Raw genomic sequence first — 27,756 nt, 5'->3', positions numbered from 1 at the left:
CCCCCTTTGTCCTCATTAAGATCCATACGGCCACTAGTTGTCTGTCCAATTACTTTGGGACAGGCTTCTGAACTTGCAAAAAGATCAGGTTCGCAAGTCTGGAGATGGAACTACAAAATTAATCCTGTGGACAGTAACATATTGTTACATAACAGCTCCCCACACCTAACAGGACCTCATTACCTGATGCAATGCCTCCTTCCATTTGTACTTACATGTGCCCCTAGGTCATCTCTGAAAGCCTTTTCCCATTTAATCCCCCAATCAGAAGTTTGGAGAGTGGCCATGACAGATGTATTTCTCCATGATGGCCTCCTGGATTTAGAATGCTCTCTTTAGGGAAGCCCACCTACATTGCTGTCTTTCCAGCACCAGGCCAAAACTTTTCTGTTTCCCCAGGTGTTAAGATCTGCATTTTAACCCTAGTCTTTTTTTTTTTTAACTCCTGTTCCTGTTGGCTGTTCTAGATTTTGTAATCTATGGTGTAATTTAGAGTATTACACTGGAATGTCTCTTGAACTTTCTCTCTGCTGGTTTTTGTTTGTGGATTTCATTGTATTTTATTGTGTGTTATCTGTACAAACTCTTGAAAGACTGTGTCTATGAGGTGTTTAAGAATTTTACTAAATCATATAAAATCTTTATTTAAAAAATTATTTTGGTTTTTTTAACTGGACACAGAGAGCAGCTTTGGACATTTGAACTTGTAAGGAGAAATAACATGAGCCATTCACATTTTCTGCTCTCTAGTTTGTAACAAACAGGGGAGCAACGACAGTGGTGAGACTGGTACACTTAAGGGGGTGCATGGAGAGTAGGAGGTTTCACACATACCCCTTGCACTGAAAGCACATGCAAGGGCCTGAACCAGCTGTGTATTTCAGTCATGCAAAGAAGCCCTATGTGTACACTGATGTACTTGCATAGGGCTCCTTTACACGAGGAGGAATCATTCTTCTTGCGTGGAGGAGCCTGACATGTGCACCTTACTATGTGTAAACAGTGGTGCAGCTAAGCAAATTTAGACCCTGGACTTAACTGTCTTCTAGGTGCCCCTTTAGATGGCCATGCGCATTACTTCACTTATGAACCACACAACTAAATTTCTCCTCTGACCCATTCCATACTTTACAACTGCTTCTACATTCCTTGTTAGAACAAAAGTACATGCCAACCGATTTTTTTTTTTTTTTTAAAAACCCAGACTCTGAGCATGTGCAGTTTTGCATTTTAAACTTACTTAAATCACAGCACCATCATATCTACAGGAATAAAATGGAGTTTGCTTCTGCTGCCAGGACCACCTGCCGCACCCTGGGTGGTCATTTGGACCTGCTGGGCTGCAGGGCCCAGGATACTGTCCCCAAGGCCCAGCCCTAGCTGCACCACTGTGCGTATAAAGCTCCTTCAGATGGCTACAGAATGTGGTCAGTGCTCACATCATTGCGGGTGGGATAGGACCCCATGGCCACTTCACATGTGCACTGTGCTTGAAGGAGCTTGTGAGAACCATGGGGGCGCAACCTGATGTCCTCCAGATGTTTTGGCCTACACTCCCATAAGCCTTGACTGTTGGCCAAGCCTTTTTCAGTCGTAATCTAAAACCGGGGGGTGGGGAGGAAGCTCTTCAGATTTTTTGGACTTCAACTCCCAGAAGCCCCTGCCAGCACGACCAATGGTCAGGAATGCTGGGAGCTGAAGTCCCCCCCCAAACCTGGCGCTCTACTCTCTGAAACATCTGGAAGGCACCATTTTGCTCAAGGGCGCCCCGAAGCGTGCAGCTGGCGCTGTCGATTAAGGACACAAGAGCTGTGCCCAAAAATAAGGCAGCCCTTGTATCCCCCGCTTGCAGCCAAGCCCTATGTACTAGAAACCCCACAGGCTCATCTAGGAACGCGGGCAGAGTCCGGCGGGCAATTCTGGCTGCAGAGACACCGCCGTGACACCTCCCAGCCTGCGTTCTTCCACCCATAGAGAGAGGGAAAAAGCGAGAAGCGCTGCGTACAGCCTTCACTTCCGGTTTCCATCTCAACGCCGCCATATGCGGGGCTGGAGAGCCGAACGCAGACTGGGGAAGCCGCTCTGTCTGAGGACGCAGACAGGGTTGTGTCTTTGTGGCAACCCTGTCTGCGTCCTCAGCCGCCATAAGAAAGTATTCCTATGTCTCCGTCTACCTTCGTTCCGGTTAGCCTGCCCGGCATGTCCCATGGGGAACCGGAGGTGTAGTCGTACTATGTTTGGTGTGTGTGTGTGTGTTCTCTTCGCGTCCCTCCTAGAGCACGTGGAGGTCAATGACGCGAGCGCTCTTGCTCTTCCCCGCCCGCTCGACTCGAGGCGATTACTGCTCCCCGGAACGTTCGTGGCGGCTACGCGGGTCCGCCGGACGACGCCTGAAGGACGAAGACACATCCTGGGCAAGATGGCGGCTGCCATGGTGGCCTCACGTGGGGAGACAGAAGCCGCCGGCTCTGAAGTGGAGGAAAGCGACGGTGGTAACGGCCTGAGGGGCTTGTCCGCGCTCGGAGGGGGACCCGGGTTGGCGGATTGTAGGGAAGCTGCTAGAGGGGAGAGTAACTGAAGCGCCCAAGTAGGTAGCGACGCAGAAATTCCCTGCTCTGGGCTTCTGAAGGGCGGGGGGGGGGGGGGAGGCGGCACGGGCTTGAGCCTGGACAGAAGGCGAGTCAGGGGAGGCATGATGGAGGTGTGCAAAATTTATGTATGCTGTAGAGAAAGTGGGCAGGGAGGCATTTTTCTCCCTCTTTCATAATACTGGAACCCGGGGTCATCCCATGAAGCTGATTGGTGGGAGGTTCAGGACAGATAAAAGGGAGTACTTCCTCACACCATGCGTGTAGAATTCGCTTCCACAAGACGTGGTGGTGGCCACCAGTTTGGATGGATTTAAAAGAGGGTTAGAGAAATTCCTGGAGGAGAAGGCTATCAATGGCTACTAGTCCTGATGGCTATGTGCTACCTCCAGTATCAGAGGCATTATGCCTATGTGCACCAGTTGCTGGAGAGCATGGGTGTGAGCATGCTGTTGCACTCATGTCCTGCTTGTGGGTTCCCAGTCGACAGCTGGTTGGCCACTGTGTGAACAGAATGCTGGACTAGATGGACTCTTGGTCTGATCCAGCAGGGCTCTTCTTATGTTCATATGAGTTTCTGTTTTAACAGTTTCACCCCCCCTCTGTGACCTCTTATTCCTTGGTCATTTCTGTTTCTGTGGCTGAGTTCCGTTTGCACTGTCCGCATCTTTCAGTTCCTTCCCCTTTTAGGTGTCGTGTTTTATGTGGGTAAATAAACCTGTGCCTAAAGCTATTTGCTTTCCAGCAGATTGTCTTGATTGTTGTCGCTCTCCCTAATCCTCCTGGATCTTTGTGGAAGATCAGATGCCTAAATATTTTCCCTGCTTTGTGGAAGCATCCCTCTTATTTCAGTCCTTCAAATTAGTTGAGCTTTTTGTTGGATCAAGAATTTTTAATTATGTTGTATGACTTTGGGTTGCACTTTTTTTTTCAGTCTGACAAATTTTTTTTTCAGTCTGACAAATTTTTCAGTAGTTCCGTATTGGCTGTCAAATTTAGGCTGGTTGCAAACAGGATTGTTTCCTGTGATACTGGCTTGGGCCAATAACTGCCTTAGTGGCTTGCATCAAGGAGGTTTAGCCCATGCTAAGAGCTTAATAGCTAGTTCAGAATTGTTTTGCAGTTTACAAATTTCTGATATGAACTATGATGTCCACTGTAAATTGCACAATGTCTCATGTGATGATATAGGATTGTGCTGTCAGACCTGCCACTGAGTTTTGTTAGAGATGACAGATAACCTACATATAGCTGAACCTACATATAGCTGTGTTCTAGAAAGCTCTTTCTGTAAAAGGTACGTCATTATTTTATAGCTGAGACTGGTATCTACTTACACAATATCACTTGAACTCCAGATACTTGCCAAATTCCAGTCTGTCCAATGGTGATATAAAAAGTCTCTGAACCTAGGATAATTGGGAGAGAGAACTTGAAAGCATATATTGTGATCTGGAATTAAGGGGGGAAACCATGAGTTCATTTTGTATGGTTTCTTGCGATGTTCCTAATTTGCTAGGAAATTCTCAGCATCCTGTTGTAAATGTATTAACTGAGCCAAGAACTGCTTGTATTTGCTAGCACTGAACTGAAGCTGGTGAGGAAATAGGTTTTATTGCTCATATAAATATGTTGGTGGTGCTCAAATGCAGGGATGAAACTTACCAATCTTTGTAGATGCATGTGGGTGCATAATGCAGAATCATCTGATGCTCTTTCTCTAGCATGCTATTCATTTTATACTTCTGAATGGGCAAAATGCCTGTTTTCCCATAATGTCAAAGACAGGTTAGTGGTGAATCTTTGGATCTAGTGGTTTGCTAGTTGTTAGTCTGCTGGTCCTGGCCTGAAGGAGGGGTGAAAGTTTTCAAGGGTGACTGTAATCTTTTCAAGGAGGATTCTGTGCCCCAATGAGATGGGTGGGAGAAATGGAACCAGATGCTATACTTCATTTTTTCATGTCCACTGTTGGGCAGTAGTTTGTGTGGCATTAAGGCATGCACTGTTCTCCCTAATGCTCTGACTGATAAGAAAGGGTCATGACTTTCAGGCTGGTATGGACAATTGCTGCTTTTGTTCTCTGAAAATAGAACATACAGAATACATGAGGCACCTCATGAAGAGTGCTATGTAACTCAAAATCGTGTATATGTCAACTAGAAATTGATCAGAAAATGCCCTTGCCTTGCTTATGTTGTGACCTTAAAGGCTTAGAGAAAGGCAGTCATTTGACAGACTGAAATTGCTGCTCCATATTGTGCATCTCCATGCCAGTATGTTTTTTTGGATGGGTATTTTTATCTCCCACACTATATAGTTCCATCAATGTGAACAGTACTCTCCAAAGTACAAGAAGACCATTCCCTGCCCTGAGGACCTTACAACCTAAAGTTTGATACGGGGAGATAGCAGAGGAATGAGAGGGAAATGGAGGCAGGGTTAAACAGGAAGAATATGTATTTCAGTTATGTACGTATATTTATACCAGGGTGGATAAAAATGGATGATTTTTAATTTTTTTAATTGGATTAAAAAATTAACAGTATTTTCATTTAAATCATTTGTTTATTTTTAATGTCATAAATAAAGTACTAAATTTCTCTCAAAGTTAAAAAAATAGCATAGTTATAATTAAACCTCATTGTAAACATGCTAAACCTACACTTACAGTCTCATAAAAATGAAATGGCTGTTTTTCATTTCAGTTTTTCATCTCATGGAAATGGCTCTCTCCAGCCTAACTATCAGCTCTTGATTCTTGAAAGTTCTGGGCTTTATGTCTTTCTGAGTAAAGTTGCATGTGCAAAGACAGGCTGGATAGGTTTGTTGTATGCCCCATTAAACTCAATGGAAATTCCTGAGGAGACATGTATAGGATTGTGCTGTTAACTTCAAACTGCCAAGGATGCTCGTCATAAGAAAGACCGTATATGGAATATTTTAAAGACATTCCCTCTATGGGTAAAAAGGAAAGCATGCAAAATATATAGAGTGAGTCTGGGGGCATCTGTACACCAGTCTAAAATCCTGCATTTAAAATGGGGCTTTCTGCTTCCGTTTTAAATGCAGGATCACAATGACTCACTTTTTCACGTGCTTCCTTTTCCCCTTCCCCCTCTTGCTCCCTGTATCTGAGTCTTCCATTATCTTTCATTGATCTTGCTCCCACAAGGGGGAATTTGATAGCTCATTAAGGGGCCGCGGTGGCTTAGTGGTTAAGACACTGAACTGCAGACTGGAAGGTCGGCAGGACAGCAGTTCGAGACCCGAGTGTCGCGTGACGGAGTGAGCTCCCTTCTTCAGTCCCAGCTCCTGCCAACCTAGCAGTTCGAAAGCAAGAAATTGCAAGTAGATAAATAGGTACCACTTCGGCGGGAAAGGTAACAGCGTTCCGTGCACCTTGGTGTTCAGTCATGCCGGCTACATGACCATGGAAGTGTCTTTGGACAGCGCTGGCTCTTCGGCTTAGAAATGGAGATGAGCGCCACACCCTAGAGTCGGAAACGACTGGTTGGAGACACCTTTTCACCTTTATCTGCAATCTATTTAAAAACAGAACAAAGGGCATTTAGTGCAGCAGGATAAAAGCTCAGTGTGAAGGAGCCCAAAGAGATGCAAAGCCTGTTTGTAAATTATGAGTAAATTATACTGTATTTGGGTGTAAATTATGGCTTAGCAGTCAGACTTGCACCATTGTTCAGGAAATATATATTTTTTCAGGAAAGATATGAAATGTCTGTCTGGACACACACATACATATGCCCAGACAGAATTAGCTTGCCTCAAGCTGGGCACCAGTGCTTTGTAGAAACGTGCATTGGGGTAGGAAGTAGAGCACTGTGTAATCAGTTAGGAGTGTGCTTTGTAGAAGAACTATATATGTCTCTCTACTCCAGTGGGTAATGGTAAATTTTGATGTGCACATGCTCATCATGGCAGTCACCATAGCCATGTCCCCAAGGAGAGTCCAAACATTCAAGCTGCTGTGTTGATCCATACCAACAAGCCAGTTCAAAAAGTTTTCATCTCAACGAGGAGCAGGTCTTCTGCAAAGTTAATGGATTGTGATTGCCCATTCAAGACCAGGCCACCCCCCCCCCCAAAAAAAAAACAGAACAGTATATTGTTTCCACCCAGCTACTGTGAGGATTGCAGCTAAGCTCAGAGGAAACAGGGAAATCTTGCAGGGGGGTGGGAGGTGGCAGCGGATGACTTCAGTTTCTATGCTAATAAATAAGCGCTGCATCCCTGTGAGCCCTGGCTCCACTACATCACTGCTCTACCCCATGCAAACAAGATGCTGAATGTTGTAATTATTTAGCAAGCAACTGGCTCTTGCAATTTCTCTTTAAGATATGCCCAGACTCATTGGACCTGCATAGCAGAGAGAGAAGCTGAAAGAAGGACTTTTCATATTATGTCTACTAATGTTTAGAATATGCTACTACTAACACCATCATTTTTGTTTTTGTGGGGCGGGGTTTGTATGAGGACTAGAACGAATTAAAACTGTTACGGCTATGATTACTGAAATAATGTTTGTATTTGTATAAATGCTAAGTGTAGTAGTTATAGTAAGGATGTCTAGTGCTGGGTTGTATTAATGTAATTACCATCTGAACTGGTCCTATGGAAAAATGAGAGGTGTAGTGGCTGCCTTCCCATCCCACTTATCCCTGTGGCTTCCCATATTGGGTTGGTAGAGTAATTTGAAAATGTGTATTTTTCTCCTTCCCTCCTCTTCTTCAACAGGGTGATGATTTTGTCCTTATCTATCATTAACATGTAAATACTCACAGCTGGATCCCATGTATTATGTAATAGCCTTAGTTTTATTTCCATAAGAAGTATCTAAATAGAAGGGATGGACAACTGCAACAGAGTGAGGCCTTTGATTATCTTCTCTGTGTAGTGAAGTTACTATTCAGAGTGAGAATCAGAGGTGGCCTTTTACCGGTTCAGATCAATTGTGCAATTGGCATGCATGCACGGAATTGGAACATATCACATGCTGCTCATTGCAGCCCAGCTTGGTTTGGAGATTTCAACACTAGATGTCAGTGTTGCAATTTTAATCTTTTTAAAAGAAAAACCTGCTGTTTTAACCCCAAACATTATTAATTCAATAATAAACTACAGAACTTTGTTCTTATTGTCATCATGACTTCTAAATTCATAGTTCTGAAGAGAATTATATATCCTTATAGTTTCCTTGAAATGATGCCTTGCTGCACATGATCTTGGTGGGGCCCCAGGGTGGTGGGGACATTAGTTAAAGCAGGAGATGATGCCCGGTCTTTAAATTCCAGTAACTTTCTTTGAAGTTGGGAAAAGCTTTCCTTGGTTATGGGTATGGTACCAGTAGCAAGGGGTTAGACATGCTTCTCTTTCTCTTAGGCTCTGGATGGAGCTCGGATGTACCAGAGGACAGCTTCTCATCTGGTGGCGAAGAGCTGGATGGTGAGGATGAGCCGAAGACCCTGGACACCGATGTCCAAGATACAGCAGAGTCCAAAGAGACAGGCAATGCTGGTTGGGCTGATGCCATGGCCAGAGTGCTTAATAAAAAGGTTCCCAAGAGTAAGTCCAGCATATTGGTTAAAAACAAGGAGCGGGGTGCAGAACAAGAGAAGGAAAAACAAGAGAGGCTGGAGAGGAGGAGGCAGGTAAGGAAGCAGATGTACTATTACAACTGAAGTATTCACCAAACACTATCAATATTAGAGGGGGTGGGGTCTGAGGTTCCCCGAAGGCATCAGTTACCTCTCATTGAGGAGAGTCTTCATCTTTAGTATCTATTCTACGCTTACTTTAAGAGTGCAGTCTTACGGCTGCTATATAGCAGCTAGATGGCCATAGGACTGGTTTGTTTCTAGGAACCGACCTAGGCACCTGTGCTCCAAGGTTGGTTCTCGGAAAACCGCCTCCCCGTCCCCTCTTCTGCCACCTCATAGGCAGCACGGACAGTCCCTGGGTTCCATGCTCTCAAGAGCAGCGCGGAGCGGGGTAACAGGGGGTGTTCCCAGGGGCAGGGAGTGTGGAAATGCAGGTACGATGCTTTCTGTGCATGGTCTGGCTTCCCCCCCACCCCACTCTGAGGTTCCGTGGCTAGACAGCCGAGATTGGCAGTCTAGCTGTGAATGCAGGGTGGCTGGAGCGTGGAGGGGATCTCTGCGCAGCTTGCATTGGATAGGTGGTCGCCCCCAAGTTTGGAGGTGGCCTCCTATCCCGACAGGATTGCTCCCTCCATCGCCTGAATTCTGACCCTTTGGGACACTGGTTACTTAAAAGTCAGTTTGAAAGACCCCTTCGGATTCCTGTTAAGCCTGCACTGGGTGAAAGAGTAATGGTATACCATGCTAGGGATCCCTTATTTGTCCAAGGGTAAAACTAGCAACCCTGTTGGAAGCAAAAGTTATGTCTGTGCAGGCTTGCCAAACCCATTGGAGGAGCAAACCTGCCACCAAGTAGCTGCTCCATTGTCATGCCTATAATTAACTAAAAAGTATTGGTTCCCTTTGAATTTATCAGGACTGTCTGTTCCACTTCAGATATTAAAAGTGGGATAACAAGGAACTAGAACTGGTTCAGGCAGCTTATTTGTTCTTAAACAAGTGTAGAATGACAGCTACAAGGTATTAAGCATGCTCAACTTTGCCTTTCTGTTTTCTGAAGACTCCAGGAAAGAACATTCTCTTCCTCCCTCCCCCATATGTCAGATCTCAAATTAGGATTCAAAAGCTCACCAGTAGTTGTCACTGTGGTACAGAGTAGCAGTTCTTGGTGATTTAGGGTTATATCCTATCAAGGACATTGATTTCCTAGGCCTGGCCATGGTAGGAATGCCTCAGGCTATATCGTGGAACCCCAGGTGACCTTACACTTACCGTCCCTGTGTTAATAAGTGTAAAGCTTCGTGAAGCAATGCTTTTCATGGCACTTACAAGGTTTGCGGCCCAAGATTACTGGAGATATATCTGGTAACTTAAATACCTATCTCTCTGAGGACCCTTATGCTTTTTAATCTTGTTAACGATACCGTAATGCATGGAGCCCCTGGGATTGGGTGGCTAAAAGTATAATGTCCAATACTGCACATCTTTTAATGACTGCATAATGATACTATATACTGAACTAACTGAGATGGCGTGATCCACCACCCAAATAAGCTAGCATACTTTAGTTTTGCCACTTATACTCCATTAAATTGTGATATCATCTCTGTATTTAAGTATCTTATTTTAATAGCAGTGTGTGTTACCAGGTTATGCTTGGTTACTCCCAATATATTCAGAATGAGAACTGAAAATGTAAGGTTGTAATATAGAATATAGTCAATGACTGTTGGCTCTCTAAATCTGGTTTTCAGATAAATATGTGGGATACCACAAATTGGTGATTTGCTGTTGGTCTATAAACTGATTTGTTCACTATGAGAAAAACTTAAAACAGCCTGCCTTTTATTGATTCCATGCCGATGGAAAACTAAAATAGGGTTAGTTGTTTGATCAGAGGCCAGAGCATGGCCGTAAACACGTGAATTCATAGCACTGTGTCTGGGATTATAAAGATGAGAGTTTTCAAACTTCATAAAAAGAGGCTGTAGGTAATGCAGACTTAGTGTTTAAGAGGGTTCAAATAACGTTAACTTACTATTCAATTGTTTTAAGCAACCTGAAAATCTGTTTTGCTAAAGCAGGTGAAATCTGTTTTGCTAAAGCCAGTACGTATATATTATGGCTGTTGATAGGGACAGAAAATGTGATTGGGTTTGGTTTTATTGTCAAAATCAATATTCTTTACACACCAAAGCTTCCCCCACTAAACATTGGCTGGGTTCACACAACACAACAACCCATGGAAAGAACCCATGGTTTGTTATTGATTTGTGAACTGTGGGTTGTTTGTGGTTAACAACGCATGGTTTGTTAGCACAGCTGGATTCACACAACAGAACAACCCATGTTTCAACAACAACCCATGGTTCAATGACAACTCACAGTCAACACATACTCAGCTTTGAGTGTGTCATGTTATGTGGACCCAGACAATGGGCTGGTTTGCATAATGGTAGAGAGGGAAATAAGCTATGGTGGCTTATTTCCCCTGTCACATGTTGGCTGGATTTCCCTAATTACCTTCATTGGCGTGGCTTTCCCTGTAGTCCAAACCTGGGTGGCATGGTTTGGGGGTGGGGCAGCAACCCTCAAATAAGCCAGCAACAGCCCATGGGATATTTGAGGGTTGCTGCCCCCTCAAACAAGCCATGCCACCTGGGAAAAGTATCCACTATTCCAAATGACATAACAGCTCACTCTCACAAATGAACACTTCTCTGCACATCTGCTTTAGAATTATGGCCAAGTAATCTACACCTTGATACAGAAGACAGCTGCTCCCCCTTGTTAGGCTTAAACTCCAATTTTAACTATACGTAATTGGGGAGGGGGGGAATAGGTTTACGTTGGCATACAATGGCACCACAGAGTTTTTTTTAACCCTGGGTTGTCATGAATGTGCCAACTAGTTCACATGGCTCAATCACCCCTCCTGCCAGTAGGAGTGGCTAAACAACCCAGGAACTCTCCGTCCTTGGCTTATTTAGTATGATGTCCAAACCTGGAACTCTGGCTTGTCTCTTCCCAAAAAGCCAGAGTTGGGACCTGATAGGAAGAGCCAAGTGGGAGCAATCAAGCAGCAGCGACTAGCATGCTAGCAAGCTTGTTGTTGTTGCATGTGAACTGGGCAGTTATGTATAATGTATAAGACTTCTTTTAGCAAGCTGGTGAACGTGCTAGCATTTTGCTAACCTTTTTATATATGGAAAACTTAACTGCATTCAGTTGACTACATCCTGAGCTCAATCACAGAAACTTTGGGCTTAGAGGATATTGACAACAAAAAGATTAGTTTTTAAAGGATTTAGTTAAATGTTTCAGCTCCTACCTTTTGTCAGTAATGTAGCTAGATTTCAAAACAAGCACTGGAAGTCAAGGCAATCGTTGCAAGAATGCCAAGGATGGATAAAATTCTCAGGAGTTAACATTTCTATAACACCTCCTAAGAGTACAAGGAAGGTCTTAAAAATAGCTATGCATAGCTAAAATATGGATTCTCCAGATTAAGGCCATGAGTGTTGGCATATCCAGATGTTCTGTTCCACCTTGTGTCTTAGGGTGGGCTGTTCTGTTAGAACTATTTCCAGTCTCAAAGATAGTTCATAGTTTCTCTTAAATTATTTGAGCAATGTACATTTGAATGTCTTGTTCCAATAGTAGCATGTATTATCGGAATACTGTGGTTGCTCAGTTACTTCCAAAACATTCAGTGTCCATAGGGAGGCTTGTCTTCAGAATAGAAGGTTTCAGTGTAGAATCTAGTTGGCTGTACTCTGTGGAATTTATGTGGAAAATTTTTCAAGTCATCCTTGAAGAGCCTACCCACAAACTATTCATCCAATAATGATACACTGATGCCACTTTTGAAGTTTGTTCCAGTGGCAAAGGAAGTTTACAGTGACGATCAAAAATTCTTGCATCCATTTCCTTGATGTTCACCATTATAAAGCAAAATAAGATTGTCATGGATTTGTACAGTATATCAGGGATAGGCACCCTGGCGCCCTCCAGATGGGTTGGGCCACAACTCCCATCATCCCCAGCTAGCACAGGCAATACTTTAGGATTATGGGAGTTGTGGTCCAAAATATCTGGAGGGCACCAGGTCACCACTACTTAAACTGGGATTCCTGCCATATTAAACACATCAAGAAAAAAAACCCTACAGTCTGGCCTGCAAAATTAAAACAATAAAACTTACATTAAATGTAAAGAGCACCTTCTCCAGTAAAGGATATCCTTCTGTCATTGACTGCAATATTGTCAGTCATCAGCCTTCTCCAAAGGATTCTTCCTCCACAAATGCAAGGAAGACACTAACAAGGTACTCCATATTCTTTTTGCATTTGTCTTACCTCCTTGTGATTTAAAGAGAGCTATTCCAAGTAACCAATCAGTGACACCTTCCAGAATTCGCAGCAAGTACCACAAGATGTAGTGATGGCCACCAACTTGGATGGTTTTAAAAGGGGGTTAGACAAATTCCTGGAGGTGAAGGCTATCAATGGCTACTAATCCTGATGGCTATGTGCTCCCTCCAGTACCAGAGGCAGTGAGCCTACGTACACCGGTTGTTGGGGAACATGGGCAGGAGGGTGCTGTTGCACTCATGCTCTGCTTGTGGGTCCCTGGCTGACAGCTGGTTGGCCACTGTGAACGGAATGCTGGACTGGATGGGCCCTTGGTCTGATCCAGCATGACTCTTTTTATGGTCTCCTTTTGGTGCTTTGCAAATTAGATGCAAGAACTGAACTAAAGCAGCCAGTTGTCAATCCTAGATTACATCACTGGGAATACAGTTGCTGTATCACCAGCACTTGAGGGAAATGTGCCCTTTCCAAAGCAGAATGATTGGCAGTGCCTACAACAGCCTTGCCCAACCTGGCACCTTCCAGACATTTTGGACTCTAACTCTCATCAGCTTCATCTAGCATGGCCAGTGGTCAGGGATGATGGGGGTTGTAGTCCAAAACATGTGGAGGGTGGCAGTTTGGACATGTGATGAGAACCTCAGTTTTTGCTCAGAACAAATACTTGCTTGCCTGGCTGAATACCCAAATTCCATGTAAAACTGTCAAGTTAAGAAGCAATTGTTTTCTCTGCCTGGCAGGAGAACCCTTTTTTGAGTCCTTTGTGTCCATGTTTAGGAAACCTTCTTGAAAATTTGTTGGTGCTAATGCGATTGGAAAGATTCAGTGGTGTACCCATTATGTGAAAATTCACCCCATTGACCTGGGAACATGTTGCCTGCCCCTACATTGTTAAGGCTAGGTTTATTCTCCCCGTCCTTGCCTAACACTGTCCTACATGATTTATAAACTTTGCTTACTTAAGAAATATTCTATAGGAGTATGCTGCATTTTTAAAATGCCTAATGCTCTTTCACGTAACAATATTTATGATGCAGCTTGATAAAAAGCGGGAGTGGGAAATGATGTGCAGAGTGAAGCCAGATGTTGCCAAAGACAGAGAAATGGAGAGAAACCTTCAGAGAATTGCCACGAGGTAAGACTGTGTGTTTGGGCTTTTGAAAACAGATCTAAAGGCATGCCTGAGTAATCTGCTTCTAATCAAATCGGATCCTTAAGAAGTGACTCGTGGGAGTCAAATGATTTATACTTGGTTCTGTCTCCTACAGTATCAAGTTCAACAAAAGATTTCAGAAATCTTATGAAAGCATAAAACGTGGACAAGACTATAACGTGTTAAGTGTTCACCCAGCAGGAGTTCTGGGCCTTAGCTCATCATTTTGTTAATTCCATACTTACAAAAAAATATACAGATCAATCACTTCTCCCGCTCTTTGTATTTCTCTAAAGTGCATTCACCAAAACTTGCTGTTCTTGCGGTCAGATTACTGTCTTGCATTAACCTCGTGCAGTACCACATGGCTCTAGCACAGAACCAATGTGTTCTCTTGATCATATCAGTGGGCTTATTTTGATGTCCTTACCTCCTCAGGGCCTGATTTAAAAGCTTCCCTCTGAACTTTGCTTAGGTGGGTGTGCAAAGTCACTGGCAAACTTCTCTGGTGTGTACCATGACCGAGTACCACAATTTTCCACTGTAGTGGGCCATGTAAGGGCTGGTTCGCACAGACAAGTGGTACTTGTTTTCTCCATGTGATTATGTACTTGGGGACATGATGCTCTAGAAAACCTTCCTGTGGGACAAGGCACAGCAGCTTCTGTGATTGCAGCAGAGGGGGCAGCTGCAGTGATAGAAATGGCTATGGCTACCTGCCATGTTTTCCCATATGGCTGTGCATCGAAGTATTCTTAGTAACGAAGCCTGTATTACAGGCGTGGCAACTCTGAGCCCGCCAGATGTTTTGGACTGCAGTTCATAGAATCATAGAATAGTAGGGTTGGAAGGGCCTACAAGATCATTGAGTCCACCCCCCTGCTCAATGCAGGAATCCAAGTCAGAACCTCCCCAACAGATGGCTGTCCAGCCTCATCTTGAATGCCTCCAGTGTGGGAGAGCCCACTCCCTCCCTAGGGAATTGGTTCCATTGTCATATTGCTCTAACAGTCAGGAAGTTTTTCCTGATGTTCCACCAGAATCTGGCTTCCTGGAACTTGAGCCCATTCTTCCGTGTCCTGCACTCTGGGATGATCAAGAAGAGATCCTGGCCTTCCTCTCTGTGACAGCCTTTCAAGTACTTGAAGAGCGCTGTCATCTCTCCCCTCAGTCTTCTCTTCTCAAGGCTAAACACGCCCAGTTCTTTCAGTCTCTCTTCATAGGGCTTTGTTTCCAGCCCCCTGATCAACTTTGTTGCCCTCCTCTGAACCCTCTCCAGCTTGTCTGCATCCTTCTTAAAATGTGGTGCCCAGAACTGGACACAGTGCTGGGCCTGATGGTAATTTTAATCCAAACCATCTGGACGGCACCAGGTTGCCTACCTCTGCTGTATTGCAATGAACACAATTAAAAGGGCCAGTCTGAAGGATGATGGACTAAGGAATCCTTCAGACAGCATCAAGTGGCTTATGTGCACGTTAGTTTATTACTTGTGTATATCTATTGAATTCCTTCCTTCTGAGTTTTTACTATACCTTCTCCTATTTTTTTGTGTTATGATACTTGGCAAGGATAAGAGTACTTTGGGAACATGGGAAAAGTTAAACACACTGAACAAGCCACTAGCATAGACACCCATTTATGCAAATACCCTGTGATGCGTGTACCCTATGCCAACAGAAGTAGTTTTGCACTGACTTGATTCCCAGAGCCAAAGCATATGAGTGTGAAAGCAGGCTTGTTTCTTCTTGGAGGAAGATGCAACGTGCATCTTGACTAAAGACTAGAAAACGCAGTTAATAGTAAACACTTTGCTTGGGGCCCTGTAGGAATAGGAAGGAGCTGCCTGCACCACCTTCAGTAACTGACTACCATTTACAGAGGACCTTGCTTACGAAAATATGGGACCAATAACTTACTAAGTCTTTTCTCCAAATAGGTGCTTTTCCATAGGACTATATAGTCACTGACTGGGTTCAGACAACACAATAACCCACACTCAGGGATTTGAGCATGGGGTAAGCGTGGGTTGTCATTGAACCATGGCTTGTTGAAATGTGGGTTATTGTGTTGTCTGAACCCAGCCATGCTAACAAACCATGGTTAACCATGAACAACTCATGAAGCAAACCCATGGTTTCTTGTTGGGCTGTGAACTGTGGGTTGTTCATGGTTAATAAACCATGGTTTGTTAGTGCAGCTGGGTTCAGGCTCTATTATCTCCTTGTGTGTCTGGAGCACTGTGGCTGAGGTGCCACAGTGCAATGAGCATCCAGTCCTGCCAAACCTGTTGCTAGCATTGTTTCGGTAATGATACATGGGTGCCTAACTACTTCTTTGATCTCCAGGGGAGTTGTTCAGTTGTTCAACGCTGTCCGGAAGCATCAAAAAAATGTTGATGAGAAGGTGAAAGAAGCAGGAAGTTCCAATAGAAAACGTGCTAAATTGATCTCGTCTGTTTCAAAAAGAGACTTTATCAATGTACTGAGGGGAATGGAAGGAACAGAAGCTGAGCAAAATGCTGCCAGGACGTCCTTGAAAAGCAACCAGGTAGGCACTGCTCCTTGGAGTAGTATTTCTTACAACAAGCAGAGCTGACCATTCAGTTTGCACTTCCTTGCAGTTTTGCTGTCTTGACCTCAAATGGTTACGGAACTAGATCTGGTTCACACAACAGCTTTTCTACCCAGATGAGCAGCCCCAACTGTCCTTGGTCAAGCCTGTGTGTGGAGAAATCTGATGTGTGAAGTTGACAACCTGTAGCAGTTGAGGTGATGGTCTTTCTACACAAAATTATGCCAGGGATGATCTGACTTGCACAAAAGGGCAGAAATTTTATCTGAACTGGCATTAAGCCATCGAGGGAGAGTTAGAAATCCTGTCTGTTTCCGTGTTTGTGCAGTTCACACTTGATTGGTGGAGGTCTTTTCCAGCGTGATGCAGTGTAGTGTTGACCAATGAATTTCAAGCAGCTTAAGCAACTGTCCAAGACAACTGAACAGTTTGATTTCCTTCAGCTGCTGCTTTGATGTCAAGCAGAGTTTTGGAAGTTATATATCAAATGGCCTTTACTATTGACTTCTGTAAATAAAGTCCTCATCCAGTTCCCATTTTCAGCAGAGTCTTGGGTATTTTGTTGTGGATCTTAAGGAGGGGATGAATATAGTGAATAACCCTAACAGTCCCCGACAGATTTTCCTTTCTTTCCCTTTCCTGCCTTAACTGTTGAGTGTTCAGTTCTGGGCAACTTAACTTTTCTAGGAAGCAGTCATTGAACTGGACTTGGATATTGTGTTCGAAGTTATAGGAGTTGTTGAGTCTTGGTTGAGGAAGAAAAGAGTCTGTTGGTGCTGATCCTATCACAGGCTTGTCCTAATTTGATGCTGCCATTCCTGCTGTCTGGCTATCTGTTTTCAAGTGGATTTCTTTATGGTGCTGATTCTCCCGCCCTCTGCACGCGTTGTCTAGAAGATTGAAACATGGATCGTGTTAACCAAGAACACACACCATGGTTCGATCTTCTAGACATACAACAGGCAAACTGTGGTTTAGAACTGATTGTCTGCATTTCTTTCCCATTTGCTCAGCACCTAGCTTTGTGAGTTTATGCCCATATCCATGGTGCAGCAAGTCTCTTGAGCAGTGGTTCTTCCCTCCCCCCCACTGGTCATTGAGCTTGAACATAACAGTACATTGTGCTAAAGGTAGTTGTTCGCAAGCTACCTTCAAATCATGGTTTCAGTTCCTGGTTTGTCTCCAAACCATAGTTTGTGGGCAGGCTCAGATTCAGACAGTAGCTAAATTGTGGTTTATTGTAGACACACCATGGTTCTGTATTACCTGTGAGTCCATCCCATGTGACCATTAGACATGAGTGTTACCACTCATCTCTTATTATGGATACTTGGTTGGTGGGCAGTCTGACCCAGTAGGGCGGTTTATATTCTGAGTGTTCAGCTCCCAGAAATTCTGTCCTTGCTATACTTCACCTGGCACTTACCATTGTCTGTCATGGGATTCTGGATACCATGATTTTGGGGCAGACCCCAGAAAGACAATTAGCAATGCTGATTTGAATTGGGAGAAGGCTGTGTCTTCAGTGCTTCATTTGTTTTTGTTTTTATTAAAAGACCTGTGGAGCTTTTTCCCCTTTCATTACCTGTTCTAGCTTAGTTGCAGGGCTGACACTATATTCCTTCTAAGAGAAATGTGTGTTGAAAAAGTCATATGAGGACAAAGATGTTGGATCGGTCAGATTCTAAGGGAGCAGGACCCAGGGTTTGAGAATCTAGAATTTCAGAAGCTGCATGTTTATAATGCATATTTGCGTTCATGCTTGAACTTTGTGCTTGGTAGTGGGAGGAATACTTCTCTTGGCCCCAAGCCACTGGAGTTAACTAAGCGCTTTCCTGTGCCAGCAAGAAATACTTTAATCAGTTGGGAGACAACAGTTTGTCATGTGTTCTTTGTTTAGTGTGCTTTTGGGAAGCATGCCGAAACACTCCGTGGCATGAAGAGCCCTCTGAATTTCACGCAAATGTACGTTTAAAGTATTTTAAAAATTCATCGGGTAATAAGAATAACTCAAGACAGTTGCCAAGTGTTCCATTTCTTCTTAAATCTGTCCAGTTTGCTTGATTTCAAAGGCTGGAAAATTAGAATACTAATGGTGTTGTCATAGAAATTCTCTATTAATGCTGCCATTCAGAACCATAATCTATTGGTGTATACACACACACAATCTGACATTGGGAAGTTGTTTAGCTAACACTGGGGTCAGAGCTAGTTCTTTGGTTGCCAACAGAAGTCTCACTCCTAGAAAACCTTGAGGCTGCCTAGGATGGTAGGCCTTGAGGCGCTATGGAAGAAAGGAGGGGTGATACAAAACAAGGGTGTGGCATAGCAGGGCTATATAACAAGGAGAACCATATCTGATCCCTTGTGTTAAATTTAAGAGAGTTTCTGGTTGACTAGGAGGCCTTGGCCCTCTTTAGCCTAGAACACTACAGGATAAGGAGGGAGCAAACCTATCCTCTTTGTGTTCTGATTGTGGGTTAAATGGAGATTGCACAAGCTGATAGCATATGCAGGTGTATTGTATATATTACCTGGTCAGTATGCATAGTTGCCAAGTGGAGACTCTGCATTTTGGCCAGCAGTATATCCCACCTGCAGAACTGCTGATAAGTGAAATTGCTGCCAGTAAATTACGATCCAGGTTAAACTTGTTTCTGTAGGGTTGTAAAAAATAGAGTTGGAGAGTCCAGGCAGTCTTTGTGTATGATAAAAATGAGCTGGGGGCATGGGGTGTCTTGGTTTCTCCCCGTCCCCCTGCACGTATATTAGAGAATTGGTTTTGAGTGCCAGAAGCTTTTGTCAGCTTTCCAAACCTGACATCTGATATCTTTTGTGCCTCTGTTGAATAATGTTATACAGCTGAAGGGGGGCATGAAATCCTGGAATTTAGATCATACACATTTCAGGAAAACTTTGCCCTTTCTATAATATCTAGATCTTTATGGATATTCTCTACCCTTTCTTTCCTAGTTTTTACTTGCTGCTACTCTTGAACTTTCAATCTCCACCCACTGTTCACGTGAACTAACTCCTTGGGGGGTTTTGCTGTGCTGCTCTTTGTCAAGACTGGCTTAGTTCTTTCTTAGCCCCCACCTTACAACTTTTTAAGGAATTTATTTAACTTGGGAATCAAAATGGTCAACTTCAGAGAGAGCAGCCTGGCGCCCTCCAGATGTGTTGGACTGCAACTCCCATAATTCCCAGCCAGCATGGCCACTGGCCACTGAACACAAAGATTTGAATAAGTAGTTTAAATTTAATCATATGTTCTTTTCCATAGTAAAATGTGCCCAAAGAGACTAACAATAAACATTAACAAAGCAAAACTCATAACAAATTGTGTTTTTTCAAAAGTTACAAAACACACTGAATTCAAATAAGACAAAATCAATGATGTAATACTCATAGGATAAACTCAATATTGTGATGAAATAATCTACACATAGGGCAGAGCAAAATTAGCATGACCAGGCCTAATAAATAAATAAAAATAAGGCTAATCCACACTACTAGTTCTAGTCCTGCAGCACTCCACAGGAGCCTGGCTTAAATGCAGTTCAGAGGGGGCCGGGGGTTTTCTTACCAGGCTGGATGGTTCACAGTTGGCTCCCTCACCTTTCCCCTAGATGAGCTGGCAGCAATAGATGGGAAGTGCTCCGGAGTAGCAGGATGATAAGTCCTCTTTTCCCAGGCTTCCAGGTGTTCTGGCTGCTAGTGCTGATCTTCCTGGACCTGCGTGTTAAACCCATAAGGAAGGAATGTTTAGGTTAACTACTTTTCCCATGAATGCTGCCGTAAATACTTTTAAAACTAATATATCCTGCCTTTTTTCTTCTTGCCAGGAACCCAAGTTGGCTTGCATGATCCTCCTCTACCCCATTTTATCCTCACAACAGCCTTGTGAGGTAGGTTAGGCTGAGAGTCAGTGACTTGCCTAGAGTCACCCAATGAGCTTTATGACCGAGCAGGGACTAGAACCCAGATCTCCTGACTCCCAGTCCAGCACTCTAACCACTACACCACACTGGCTCTCAGTGTAGTTGAAATATATCCAACTCTTGAGTTGAAGCCTGCAAGAGAGAATTCTCATGAATACCTCCCAGGATAACTGTTTTGCAGCGTAGAGCTATGGCTCCAACGTGTTAATATGGGGAAGGTTATAAAGCTGGATTGTGGCCACAGAATGAAAAATGGCTGCCATAGTGATCTGGGGAACAGGACTTCTACCCAACAGGAAATCTGATATCAAAATTGTTTGTGCATTTTTGTGCTGACCCCATAGTGTACGCCACCATGCGCCTTTGGTCAGTGTGGGAATGCTCATGAAGACATGGGTGTTAGGTTTCCAAACTGCTGTAGTCATATTCTTACAGTGTTTTATTTCTGATCTGGCAAGCCCAGAAGCATAGTGAGAAAATGTGAAGTATATTCTTGAGCATAAGCAAGAGTGATGCCCTAAGATGTGCTTATTTATGAAGCCTATATAGAATTTCATGGCTGGGGTGGGCTGGCCCTCTGCTTTAAGGGCCACACGATGCTACTTAAGAAATGGAAAATTTTCCACAGAAAAATAAAGTACTGGAAAGTTTTCAATTTCTGAACATTTTCCACCCCACATCACTGGTAAGGACTGATGACTCCCTTCCTTGTGACCACTGAATATTGATACCTGCAGTTTGCCACAAAACATTTCACCAAAAGGTCATTCATTGACTTCAGCTAATTTTTTCCACCAAACTGGCACATACGATCCTTAGAGAATGGAATGCACCATAATATAAACCTTCGCACACTCAGGCTTTGAAGCAGTAGGGTCATAGAATAGTAGGGTTGGAAGGGGCCTATAAGGCCATCGAGTCCAACCCCCAAATGTGGGGCTTATCCAAATGCCCCTGCCTTTGCTTGGGAGTAGCATTGGATGCCATGTGTGAACATTTCTAGGAAGGCCTCATGGTACATCTTCTTATGTTGTGACTTGGGTTCTCTTGACCTGCTAACTCTTTAAGTGCTTTCAAAGTTCGGTAGCTGTTTAGGACCTAAGCCAGATCTGCACATGCAACAGGATGAGGTGGTAGAGTCGTGAGGTGATGGAGTGGACTGTACCACTGCAGATGCAGTGTTTCCCTAAATAAAATACCTCATGCAGGTAGAAAACCAGAATTTTGGACTGAGATATTGGATCGACTGAGTTCGATATTTACCTCCGTTCCCCCTTCCCCTGCCTGCAGTAATATAGTTCATCTATATCATCTCAGTGGTGGAGCACATACTTTGCATGCAGAAGGTCTCTGGTTTAGTCCCCGGCCTCTCCAGGTTGTGCTAGGAAAGAACCTTGTCTGAAACCCAGGAGAGCTGCTGCCAGGCAGTGTTGACAATGCAGGGCTAGATGGACCAGTGGTCTGGTTCTGTATAAGGCATCTTCTTGTCCTCTGTAGATCTAGCCTTGGCTTGCTTGTTCAGATTCACCAGTTATATAGCTTTTCCCATCGCCCACCTTCCTGTACAGCTACAGTGAGGTTCTATGGTCAGCTGTTTAAATACTTTTTCATACTACTTTAAAACTAGCCCTTACTGTAGGTTTTGTTTGCTCAGATGGGAGTAATCATTTTTTTGAACGGTATCCAAGGGCTTTGCCTTTCATATCATTAATGGTTTATCAAAGTATTTCTTAATCCTTGCTGAACCTGCTGACTTCTGTAATATTCTCCCTCCTCACTCCACCAAAATACATAATGCTTGTTTCTGGATAGGATCTTGTGGTCTCTCCCTGATCCCATCTTCCTTATCTGGAAAGCCTGCTTGGAGGAGAAGGCTGAATTCATTTCATGCTATTTAAGGTGGGGTAGTGATGAGCGATTGGGGATTTGAGCATTTGCGTTCTGAGAATGTCGAGTATGGTTATTCTGAGTGTGGCCTCTCACAGAGGTAAACTGAGATATAATTCGTATTTCACCTTTACCCCCCAATTATACAGCTCAGGTATTGAGATGTCTTGTCCAGTGTACAGTCAATGCATAACACTCACACTCTCTCTTACACCCACTGTCTCTTATATGAATATAACATCTTTAATCCCAACAGTGTAGGGCTAACCTGCCTTGCCAGAAATACCAGCCCTGCCCTGGACGTGAACATGAACACACAGAGTACTGAGATACCAACTTCTGGGAGAGAGATGGAATGGGTGCCAGTAGATTTTTCTTTGGAGAGGGCACTTTGCAGAGGAGAAAGAGTAGGGGCAGGCTATACATGGGCCAAGGAACAGGGTAGCATTGGCCCAAATGCACTTTCTGCTCTGCCCCTTCTTCAACTGAAGAACCCTAACCCAAATCCTCCACCCTTTTCCACTGCAGTATTCCTCTGCAATTTGAAAAAGACTTGCATGTTGGTACACACTTATCTTCTTTCCTTTGGCAGATGTATTTATTTTATTTATTTATTGCATTTATATCCCGCCTTTTTTCCTCCAAGGAACTCAAGGCAGCGTACATGATCCTCCTCCTTCCTCCATTTTATCCTCACAACAACAACCCTGTGAGGTGGGTTGGGCTGAGAGTCTGTGACTGGCCCAAAGTCACCCAGTCCAGCACTCTAGCCACTACACCACACTCGCTGTGTAGCTTAGGTATGTGTCTATGTAAGGCAGCCTTTCCCGTCTGTCTCCCTCCAGGTGTGTTGGACTGCAGGTCCCATAATTCTCTGCCAGCATGGCTATTGTAAAGGAGCAACTTGGGAGGGGGAACTTTGTGCGTGCCCCTGTGTGCGTGCCCCTGTGTGCGTGCCCCTGTGTGTGTGCCCCTGTGCTTTTAAAGTTTTGTTTTGGGGAGCCTGGATGAGCCGCAGAGTTCCAGATGGCCTTGTAGGCCCCTTCCAACCCTACTATTCTATGATTCTAGGTGATTGTTCTGCAAATGTGGAGATGACATACTTTCAAGTAAATGCCTCATGCATCTCTGTACGTCTGCCTTGAGTACCGTAGCTGCTAGTCTGCTTACGGGACTCTCCCTCTGCTATTACAATACATGATCTATGGTGACATTTGGAACTTGTTTAGCAGCCTGGAAAGCAGGACTAAATTGTAGAAACTTGTAACAGAAAGAGATCCATATTAAATTACAGTAGTGATAAATCAACTGCTTCATTATCTAATCCCAAAATGCCTCTCTTTTCTGTGTGTGTACAAATGTAATGTATGAACTTAAATTAACAACCAACACTATGCATTATGTTGAAATATTTTGCAACAGGAGCTCTGGTTGTTACCTTACTTTCCCCCAAGTATTCTTGCCAAGCTATTTTTTTTTAACAAAGGAGTGTCTAAATAGGTACAGGGAGCGGTGCTCTGAAACGACCTGTGATGCACAGACAAGATCAAAGGATGTATTATGCACAGACATCCAAAATATCTAATCCAATTAGGACTGCTTTACTGAATTCTAGAAGCATCATAGCCACAGATTTTATTTAAAACATTGAACTTGATGTTAAACCAGCCAGTTTAATTATTCCTGTGATTCCGATTGTCTTGAAATTATACATACACATAAACACACATGAGAAGCAACACTTTCTTTTTCTTTCTGGTTCTTTCCCCGGAACTCCCTACATTGTTCTTGCCATCTTTCAGCCTCAATCTGAAAATCATTCAGATTTTTTTAGTCAAGTTGTTGTGGACTCATGTCACACAATAAATCCTAAAAAAATGAATCTGATAATTCCTAAACATTGTTACCTATTTTTCTAATGCTGAGTTGACTTTTAGCTTTTGGTGAAGTTGTGGAAATAGGCAATTACCTTTTTCTTGGAGCATTCTATTTCTTTTGTATCAACAAAACACATCCTATCCACTGATGTGGGGGTGGAAAATGTTCCACTTCGAAAAATGCATTATTTAATTAGTAACAATAGCTGTGTTTGGAGGTAACAATAACTTATTCTTCAGTGCTATGGAAATGAGCCTAAGCCAGCCAAGAGGAGCAGACTGGAAATTTCCATGTCCATAGTGTTATGACCAAACTCAAACTAATCGTAGTTTGTCTGAGTTCAGTCATAACACTAAACTGGAGTTAGTAAAAAAATGGATATGAAAATTTCTGATCTCCTCCATGCTGTGGAAGAGGAGAGGGGACTGTGTGAGCCCAATGCTCATCTAGGCTCATTCCTGTAACAATAAACAACAGATTATTGTTGTGTCCAGTTGCAGCCATTGGATGGATACGATGTCCATCAAGTAGGGGAGTTTCAAAAGTTGATTTCAACTTCTTTTTTTATTGGCTGTATTAAGACATGCATCTGGTGAAGGGGGCAGAAGGATGTGTAGAGAATGCCCAAATATGGGATATACCTGCATATCTAATAGCTCTTTGGGCATGCTATAATTAGTATATCTTTTTTCTTAAATTTTAAGAAAATGTAAGGGAAGTGCATGCTATTACGATGTCAGTCTTAAAATATGTACAAGCATTCCAGTAAGCTTTGTGTGTGAACATAACACTTAAGTGACATTGTGTGCTTTATTGATTCCCCCCATTCCCTCCAGTGGCATACTTTTGGCTAGTAGAAAATGTCTTTGAGATTTATACAGCATGTAGAATTAACATAACCCACTTCTTTAGTTGTATTCACAAAATGCAAATCACACTTGCTAAATCGCAGCAAATTTAAGTCATCAGAAACTTTTTTGGGAAAACCCACATCAGCTGTTGGTGTGGTAACATGATCAGCTATCAGCACACACTTCTGTTGAAATCTCTCTAGCGAAATAGGGTTATTTCCTTGCAACATTAAGTTCTAAATACTGGGATTGGGAAGGTTGTATGTCGTCAAATGTTTAAATGATGTCTGAATCAGCAAAACCTTGAAACTTTTAGAGCTTTAAAAAAAGATGGATGTGGGTTGGGGGTGGTTCTTACAGAAAACCATGGGATCCAGTCAGAGTTAAGGGGGAATAAACAGTGTGAGGGTAGATCATGTATGCTTCAAAAATATTTCCATTTCATAAGAGTCAGCCCTGGTAATCAACAGGTACATTAGTTGAAGAACTTCTGCTAATCTCTAACCTCATGCCTCTGTGTGAGGATGGGGACAGTCTCTGTTGAAGTGCTCAGAGCAGATCAGCTACACAGTGGCATGGGTTCCAAGCCCTCCCACTGAGTAGTGAGGCAACAGAGACTTGCTGTGCAATTCGCAAACTCTTTTTTTCAGTTAGTAACACCTCTTCACACCTGTAGTGACTACAAAGGCTAGGAGCTCTCCTCTAGGCCTAAATAGCCAAATAGTGGTTTTGTAAGAGAACTGCTGAAAGCAGGTCAGTTGCCTTTCCACTAATGGATGGGTTTCCTGCTGTGCTAAACAGGCTTTTTCTGGGCTCTTCCCTTTGAGGAGGATCCTCCCAACCCAACTTCTGATGGACAGCCTATCAGCTCTGCCTGCTTAGCTTGACAGTGGGCTCTGGCATGTGTCAGTTCCACTGCCCCTCCTCCTCCAACAGAGGCCGAGTTCCCACAGGGAGGGGAGAAGACAGTCTCTGAGCCTGGCTCTCCTCTTTGCTAAGCCCCTGGGAAGGTTCTTTGCTGACTCCTAAAGAGTCTTTGGGAATTTCTTCCCCTGCTCCCTGTCTCGGCTGGGCTTTTTCTAGCTCCATCTCTGAATCTGAATCCAAGTCAGAAACCAAACTAGAGAACTTAGCACCAATCCTGTCACGCAGCTTTCTCAGCCATTTTCCCAATCTTGGGGCTGGAGAAGAGGTCTGGGTTCCTGCTCAACAGTGGAGACAATTACTGCTCTGTCCTGGAGCTCCCAAGGTCATCAGGAAACGTGGGGCTCACCATGCTCACCAGAGGACAGTAGCACACTTGTAGTGGTGAGCAAACAAATAGAATCCTGGGCATTTTTCCCTAACTCGGTTCAGAATGGGCTTGCATACACACACACACACACACACACACACATATATGTTGTTGTTCAGTCGTTAAGTCGTGTCCGATTCTTTGTGACCCCATGGACTATAGCACGCCAGGCCTTCCTGTCCTCCGCTCTCTCCCGGAGTGTGCTCAAGTTCATATTCATTGCATCGGTGATGCTATCTAGCCTTGTCATCCTCTGCCGTCCCCTTCTCCTTTTGCCTTCAATCTTTCCCAGCATCAGTGACTTTTCCAGTGACTTTTCTCTTCGCATTAGGTGGCCAAAATATTTGAGCTTCAGCTTCAGTCTCTGTCCTTCCAATGAGCACTCAGGGTTGATTTCCCTTAGGATTGACTCATTTGACCTCCTTGCAGTCCAGGGGACTCGTCTTCTCCAGCACCACAGTTCGAAGGCATCAATATACATATATACATCAATATACATATATATACGTTTATATATATATATATTTTTTACAAAACGAAATTGAAAAAGGAGTTATTCAGGAACACAGGAAGTTGCCTTACACTGAGTCAGAACATGGGTCCTTCTAGCCTAGTACCGTCAACACTGATTGGCAGTAGCTCTCCAGGATTTCAGACAGGAGTTTTTCCTGCCTTACACGGATATGACAGGAATTGAACCTGGGACATTCTTCGTGCAAAACATGTGCTCCACCATTGAGCTGCAACTCCTCCCCACTCTGAAGTTTGGCTGCATCACATTTCCATTGATATAATGGGAGCATGATGGGGTCTAGGCCCCTCTCTGCCCCACCAAAAAGCCCCCCTAATATGCCTTTCAATCTCAACCTGCATCTTGATAATTTCTGTCATGAAGATTCTTAGCATGGTTCATTTTAGAGGTCTTTCTGGATATATTTAAATAATTGTGACTTTAGATTTCTGTGATAGTTTATTGTTTGTACGTTGCTTTGTGAGGGCTTTAAAAGGCAGTTTAGCAATCTGTCAATAAAATAAATACATTTACCCTTCCTCCAGAATTTTCTTGGTGGGATGAAGGGGCCCTTCTGTGTAGTCTCAGTTATGCTTTAGAACCTGACAGAGCAGTATGCCAAGTACCAGGACCCTGGGAATTACAGCCCTAAGGCTCCTTGAGCTCTCTCTCTTAGGACACTGGGTGCCCTAGGAATTTCCCAAGGTTCCTAGTATCCCGAGTACCAGGAGCCCTGGGAAATACAGCCCTAAGGCTCCTTGAGCTCTCTGTCTCAGGACACTGGGTGCCCTAGGAATTTCCCAAGGTTCCTAGTATCCCGAGTACCAGGAGCCTTGGGAATTACAGCCCTAAGGCTCCTTGAGCTCTCTCTCTCTCAGGACACTGGGTGCCCTAAGAATTTCCCAAGGTTCCTAGTATCCCGAGTACCAGGAGCCCTGGGAAATACAGCCCTAAGGCTCCTTGAGCTCTCTCTCTCTCAGGACACTGGGTGCCCTAGGAATTTCCCAAGGTTCCTAGTGAGGTACTTTCTGCAGCAGGATTTTAGGGCATATTGGAATTCCTGTCACCAGTCCTTCTTGCTGCTACCACAG

At 43.8% G+C, this 27,756-nt stretch overlaps 1 protein-coding gene across 5 annotated transcripts in view; it reads left to right on the top strand.

The window, feature by feature from the left end:
- Positions 1 to 2,402: 2,402 nt before the first annotated feature.
- The window catches only part of RRP15 (ribosomal RNA processing 15 homolog), a 53,223-nt gene continuing 27,869 nt past the window's right edge, over positions 2,403 to 27,756 (top strand). For 4 of the 5 annotated variants that reach the window (XR_014786927.1, XM_084828783.1, XM_084828780.1 and 1 more), the window contains exons 1-4: positions 2,403 to 2,492; positions 7,986 to 8,254; positions 13,614 to 13,711; positions 16,078 to 16,279. Coding sequence is in view for 4 of the 5 variants with exons in the window: in XM_084828783.1 (XP_084684909.1) it covers positions 2,420 to 2,492; positions 7,986 to 8,254; positions 13,614 to 13,711; positions 16,078 to 16,279 (642 nt within the window). In the remaining variant the exon portion in view is untranslated. Of the gene's footprint in view, positions 2,493 to 7,985; positions 8,255 to 13,613; positions 13,712 to 16,077; positions 16,280 to 18,203; positions 18,376 to 27,756 lie in introns of those variants that run through there. The other variant, XM_084828781.1, reaches the window with a different exon arrangement.

Source organism: Heloderma suspectum, chromosome 1, assembly GCF_057233095.1.
Source record: "Heloderma suspectum isolate Gila_16-S chromosome 1, 16-S_ref, whole genome shotgun sequence".
NCBI classification, from domain to species: domain Eukaryota; kingdom Metazoa; phylum Chordata; class Lepidosauria; order Squamata; family Helodermatidae; genus Heloderma; species Heloderma suspectum.
Note: the sequence above shows the minus strand (reverse complement) of the source record. Positions and strands in the feature narration are given on the sequence as shown.